At 40.7% G+C, this 7,244-nt stretch overlaps 1 protein-coding gene across 2 annotated transcripts in view; it reads right to left on the reverse strand.

The window, feature by feature from the left end:
• LOC106572522 (inactive dipeptidyl peptidase 10) overlaps positions 1-6,061 on the reverse strand; it is a 34,552-nt gene extending 28,491 nt beyond the window's left edge. Inside the window, exon 1 of one of the 2 annotated variants that reach the window (XM_014146758.2) lies at positions 5,888-6,061. In XM_014146758.2, coding sequence (XP_014002233.1) covers positions 5,888-5,926 — 39 coding nt within the window. In that variant the 5' untranslated portion in view covers positions 5,927-6,061. The remainder of the gene's footprint in view (positions 1-5,887) is intronic. The other variant, XM_014146759.2, reaches the window with a different exon arrangement.
• Between the last annotated feature and the right edge of the window lie 1,183 nt (positions 6,062-7,244).

Consider the following 7,244-nt stretch of genomic DNA (forward strand, 5'->3'; position numbering starts at 1 on the left):
CGACCACAGATAGTGTTTTGATTTCAAAATCCTTCCCTAAATACTACTGCATGCAACACTCTGCTTAACATCCCCTCTAATGGGATGCACCACCACGGGAAGCACATCAGATAGAGCGGGAGAACCCTGTGCATGCTGGCTGGGGGAAGAGGGAGTTATGTCAAAGCTGCAAATGACACACAGATACAGGAGACAGGAAGATAATCCCAAGGGTGGATACACACAGCCACCATATTCTGGGTGGGTTTCAAGGATGGTGACGCTACATCTGAGGAATCGAGGATTCAGCACAGCACTGATTGCCAGAAGAGGTGGACAGATGAGGGGTTAGATTGACATGTGAATATCACCAGTGCACGCTTTTTGGTGACCCGAAAAAGGGAATCATGAAAATAAAACAATTATAATGTATAATACACTGCTCTGTGAGCCATCCAGCCGAGAGAGAGTCGAGAAGAGCCTATGATAAAGCTTTGATGAAGCTGTCAGTCAAACAAACCCACAGGCAGTCTATACTCTAGTCTATAGACTAAATGGAGCTTTGTACTGTATGTGCAACCAACCATGTATCTCTTGGGGAGAGACCTCTGCAAACATTTGCAGTGCTGACTACATTTGTAGCGTCAGTGAGAGTTAACAGAGTTCCCCTCCCACCATGGCCAACAGACAGAGCAGACCAAGGGAATTCCCCTCAACCAAATGAGAACAGGATCGATACAGTGTGCAGCTGAACAAGGTCCAGCGGGAAACAATTCATAGAAAGAGAGCAGTCGGTAAAAGGGACTTTAGATGGGCCACTAGAAAACATCTCTCCCCACAAAATATGACACATCTTTGCGTAATCCCTGGACCGATAACCTGACCCCTTCTTCATTGGGAAACTCAACTAACGGTTACAGATAAAACACATGCTGAAACACATACTGTATGTAGACTGTAATCAAAACACCGTAATTGTATGGTTGGCTACAGACTCAAAAAGGGAAACCACACAAAATAGAATTGCTCAATTTGCTCCCAATGCACCAGAGGTAGTTCATAAATTAGACTCTGGGGATCTCCTTGTCTGTCTGTCTTTGGAACAAGCGGTGAAAAGAACACAATAAATCATCGGGAGCAGAATCACAGCTAATGAAGCTATTGTTGAGACATGCTGACTCTCATCTACATATCCAAATCCCACCAGTTACATAATTCTGCAGCAACCAACCACTAGTAACCATAAAGAAAAACAAGATGTACCAAGACATGATATTTGACATGACATTTGAAGATCAAGCAAGCCAGTCAACCATTACATTTTAAGAGACAAAACTGTAATAGCAAATATTTTTTGGAAGATACAATAAGCCTACCAGCATCTTGTTTTAACGATTCACTGTAATTGATCTCATGGGACAAAAACAGATGAACCATTAACACATAACTTTTATTTGAATGCATTGCCATGTCAATATCTCGTTGGTACCTCAGTTAAATGGTAGCCATTATGAAGCAGTCTCCCACTTTCTGACTGGTTTAAATGGATAAAACTGGGGTGACGGGCAAGGACCTCAACAGCACTTCCAGTGCTCCGCTATAAACTTCAAAGGATTTGAAAGCTGTATCGCCATGATTAAAGTGACCTTTTGGATAATCAAATTTCAATAAACACAGTGCTCTATACCGCCATTTATTTGGCAGAATTACAACAATTTGCCTCTTCTTACTTGCCTCTCACATCCTAAAACGTTGTAGGTGGTAGGCTTTGGATTTGGGTTGAGGAGGCTGACACTTTTGCCTGCCCTAAGGACTAATACCATATACGCAGCAGCACCTGTCACAGTTGCATGGAAAAATCCACTGCTTTAAGCCTCCTCTGCTGTGAGCCCTGCAGCCCTTTTCTCTATTCCCTTTCATGCATCCCACCAAGCAAAAGCAAATGACTGTACAAAAAGACTCTCAGTACACTATATGGCTGCTGAACCTATCCCACTCCTCTACTGTCACGTCCTGACCAGTATAAGGGGTTATTTGTTATTGTAGTTTGGTCAGGGCGTGGCAGGGGTGTGTTTGTTTTGTGCTGTCGGGGTTTTTGGGTATTGTTCTGTTTTGTATTTCTATGGTTTTTCTATGTTGTGTATTTCTTTGTTGGCCTGGTATGGCTCTCAATCAGGAACAGCTGTACATCGTTGTTGCTGATTGGGAGTCATACTTAGGTAGCCCTTTTTTCACCTGTCTTTTGTGGGAAGTTGTTTTTGCATAGCTGTGTTTAGCCTGCAATACTGTGTGTGTGTTTGTTCGTTTTCTTGTTAAGTGTTCAATAAAAGTTCAAATGAGCACTCAACCTGCTGTGCCTTGGTCGAATCCTTACGACGCCCGTTACATCTACATAGCTGTGTCCGCCCTGGGGAGAAGGGAGTGTGATACTGCTGAAAACTATGAGGGAGAGGAAAAGTACATAAAAGGGACGGCAGGTAGTCTAGCGGTTAAGCGCGTTGGGCCAGTAACTGAAAGGTCCCTGGTTTGAATCCCTGAGCTGACGAGGTGAAAAATCTGTTGGTGTGCCCTTGAGCAAGGCACTTAACACCAATTGCTCTGGATAAGAGCGTCTGCTAAATAATTGATATGAGAGAGAGGTGCATGTTCTGATACGGGACTGATACAGTTGAAGTCGGAAGTTTACATACACTTAGGTTGGAGTCATTAAAACTCGTTTTTCAACCACTCCACAAATTTCTTGTTAAACTATAGTTTTGGCAAGTCGGTTAGGACATCTACTTTGTGCATGACAAGTAAATTTTACAACAATTGTTTACAGACAGATTATTTCACTGTATCACAATTCCAGTGGGTCAGAAGTTTCCATACACTGAGTTGACTGTGCCTTCAAACAGCTTGGAAAATTCCAGAAAATGTCATGGCTTTAGAAGCTTCTGATAGGCTAATTGACATCATTTGAGTCAATTGGAGGTGTACCTGTGGATGTATTTCAAGGCCTACCTTCAAACTCAGTGCCTCTTTGCTTGACATCATGGGAAAATCAAAAGAAATCAGCCAAGACATCAGAAAAAAAACTTGTAGACCTCCACAAGTCTGGTTCATCCTTGGGAGCTATTTCCAAACACCTGAAGGTACCACGTTCATCTGTACAAACAATAGTATGCAGGTATAAACACCATGGGACCACACAGCCATCATACAGTTCAGGAAGGAGATGCGTTCTGTCTCCTAGAGATGAACGTACTTTAGTGCGAAAAGTGCAGATCAATCCCAGAACAGCAGCAAAGGACCTTGTGACGATGCTGGAGGAAACAGGTACAAAAGTATCTATATTCACAGGAAAACAAGTCCTATATCGACAAAACCTGAAAGGCCGCTCAGCAAGGAAGAAGCCACTGCTCCAAAACCGCCATAAAAAAGCCAGACTACAGTTTGCAACTGCACATGGGAATAAATATTGTACTTTTTGAAGACATGTCCTCTGGTCTGATGAAACAAAACTAGAGCTGTGTGGCCATAATGACCATCGTTATGTTTGGTGGAAAAAGAGGGATGCTTGCAAGCCGAAGAACACCATCCCAACCGTGACACACGGGGGTGGCAGCATCATGTTGTGGGGGTGCTTTGCTGCAGGAGGGACTGGTGCACCTTACAAAATAGATGGCATCATGAGGCAGGAAAATTATGTGGATATATTGAAGCAACATCTCAAGACATCAGTCAGGAAGTTCAAGTTTGGATGAAAATGGGTCTTCCAAATGGACAATGACCTCAAGCATACTTCCAAAGTTGTGGCAAAATGGCTTAAGGACAACAAATTCAAGGTATAGGAGTGGCCATCACAAAGCCCTGACCTCAATCCTGTAGAAGATTTGTGGGCAGAACTGAAAAAGTGTGTGTGAGCAAGGAGGCCTACAAACCTGACTCAGTTACACCAGCTCTGTCAGCAGGAATGGGCCAAAATTCACCCAATTTATTGTGAGAAGCTTATGGAAGGCTACCTGAAACGTTTGACCCAAGTTAATCAATTTAAAGGCAATGCTACCAAATACTAATTGAGTGTATGTAAACTTCTGACCCACTGGGAATGTGATGAAAGAAATAAAACCTGAAATAAATTATTCTCTCTACTATTCTGACATTTCACATTCGTAAAATAAAGTTGTGATCTTAACTGACCTAAGACAGGGAGTTTTTACTTGGATTAAATGTCAGGAATTGTGAAAAACTGAGTTTAAATGTATTTGGCTAAGGTGTATGTAAACTTCTGACTTCAACTGTAAATGCATCTTTTAAAAGTACACTCTTCTTGTTCAACCACCCCATCACAGATCAAATCTGTGGAAACAGACCCAAGCACGGAGGTGCAGTATATGAATTGCTTGGCTGTGTAAAATAAAAGGACTGTAAAAATAAAAGGACATAATAACACAGAGAAACATTTGCCTGGGAAAGATACACTAACTAGTGTTTTGTGGAGTCCTTGTTTAACCTACAACATGTAATGGATCAATTCTAAATTAATGGGAGACATAAAACATTCCCCACTGGCCACTTCAGACAGGAAATACATTTATCATCTATTTTCAATTATTCACAATGTTGCACAGTATAAAAAAATACCAATGCAACCTAACACAGCACTGCTTAAAAACAATGTCGTTGACAGTCTGACACATGATTTGTCAACCAAATGAATAGTGCAGCTCTGAACTGAAAATGCCGTCACGGCTGAATTGTTGCTGTCGCTGAGAAGGTGATGGGTAATCTTAATTAGACTTGGCAAGGCTATAAAGTACTGCTGTACTGGAGATGGAAAGCATATCGCAACACTAACTAATATCCAGGAGCATGTATGCAGCTATCAGCAACTGTCCACCAAGAAGCAACCAACTACAGTCACTTTTACATTTCTGGACATTTCTGGAGCATCAGCAATTCTGCAACCTATTGACAGCCTGCAAGTAGAGCTAGCTACATGCAAAAACTGTTGCAACTTCTCTTTTTGAATGGGCTCACAGAGCTGCTGAATGACCATGCAGTGGACATAATTCAGTACAAGGGGGGAAATTAATATGACATTGAAAACAGTGGCAAAAATGGTGAAATGAAAATGCTGGTAAAATAAGGTCTGGTGTTAAATAAGTCAACTTCGCTATTCAGATTTTAAATCAACTTAATTGAGACTATACACTTTATATAATTACAGAATACATTTGATTGTCCATCACCTGCTGCAAGTTGTGTGCCTCATACACACTTTGATTGCAGATCTCTCTTTATCCACATGCTGTGGGCTATAAATGAATGAATAAAGTAGACCTATATGCCCTTTGGCATGGGTAAGCCATGACTACAGCATTTTAATTGCTATAACCGCAACCGACACGTAGTATGATGTGTTTGAAAATATAGCCTACATAATTTAACTGAATCAGTTTACCAACAAACAAAAAATCACTACATCAAATCAGTTTGCGATAGAAGAGGGGAATACCGGTATTGGGGTTACAACTGCGACCACTGCAGTGCACACAGAAGCTTGTTCAAGAGATGCCTGTATTGAGTAGATATATTAAGTACGAATAAAAGACCACAATGGAAAGCCAGATACTAATTGATAATCACATCATGTTGATTTAAATGTAAAAACAATTTCTGACTGGTCACAACAGAGCTATAAAAATAAAAAAAACAGGCGCATTTAGACTATCCTTCAAGCGCATACGCTCACATGTAGACACACGCACACACAGACCTCTGCGACTGTAATGTTATAGCCATGCTCATCAGAGAACTTTATGCAATGAGATTAACGCAGATCCTTCTGTATGATCAAATAAAAAAAATCTTGGGAACATCTAAAAAAAAAAAATACGAAACAGTATTGAGTAGAGCCATTTACCAGGTCCGTGCCCATGTTCTGTTGAGTGGTGGCAATCATCTTTGCTGTTTTCAACAAGCTTCTTCCTAGAATTGAATCGTGCTGATTTCAGCACTTGACCTGGATGAATGCACTTGCGATGTTCACAAGTTGTCCAAGTAAAAATGCTCGCTCGCTCGCTCGCTCTCTCTCTCTCTCTCTCTCTCTCTCTCTCTCTCTGTATCGCTCTCTGACTCTTCTTCTACAGTATCTCCGCGGGGGGGGAGAGTTTGTGTGTGTGTATGTGTGTGTGTTGTTCTGTTTATGTCCCTTTGCTTGCTTCCTCACTGATTTCCAACCCATACCATTGATTAGAAGGGTTGGGGAGTAACATGTAATCTGATTACCCCCCAAAATGTAACTAATCAGTTATGTTACCAGCAAAAACGATGTAATCAGATTACAGATACTAGAGTATTACTTAATTGATTACTTTTAAATTCAGAAAGGATGTTTGTGAAAAATATATTATGACACCTTTCTGTTTTCTCAGTGGCATTCAATTCAGAATCAGCATTGAACAAAAGGGCTAGATTAAGTTTGTTCCACCTGAGCCGAGTCTGACCACAAGTCAGAGACCACTATGATGACATGACACACCAAATGTTGTCTTCTTCTGATTCCACTAAATGGGATAGTAATTCAAAAGTAACAAAGATTATGTTACTGAGTTTGGCTAATCCAAAAGTTACGTTATTGATTACAATTTTGGACAGGTAACTGTGACGGGTTACAGTTGGAAAGTAACCTACCCAACCCAGTTGATAAACTCTGAAATTAATCAAGACACAGTCGTAACCTCTGGCTCAGCAACATTCTATGGCTGTAAGTAGTCATATTGGGGCAACACATATGCCATGTAAATCACGGTTCTGACTAGATGGAGTACCGCTACGACCGGAAGTGACTTTTCGTAGCAGGTTAGGAGAGCATTTTAACTAACCATTATCCTAACCTTAACCTAATTCTCCTAACCTGCCACGTTAATTCTCCTAACCTGCTACAAAAAAGTAACTTCTAGTCAAAACCGTAAATCACAGCTACTGAGTTCAAATAGCCTAATAATGATAGAAATATCAATGTGTTAATATGATATCAATCAATATGATATAACAATAATAAGACTTCATGTTAATTAATACTAATGCTCAATAATTATTGTCATCATAATATTCACCATTATAACGTAATATGGATTAGATTTTCCCATATGTTCATAAATATTTCACCCATTTTATTCACTCTTGTATGCTGCATTTGGAGCTGATTTGAGTTTAGCGGTTTCCCACGAGAGAGACGCTAATTGACTGCTCTGTGGGGAGTGAACACTGGACTGCGG

Source organism: Salmo salar, chromosome ssa15 (assembly GCF_905237065.1).
Source record: "Salmo salar chromosome ssa15, Ssal_v3.1, whole genome shotgun sequence".
Lineage (NCBI taxonomy): Eukaryota > Metazoa > Chordata > Actinopteri > Salmoniformes > Salmonidae > Salmo > Salmo salar.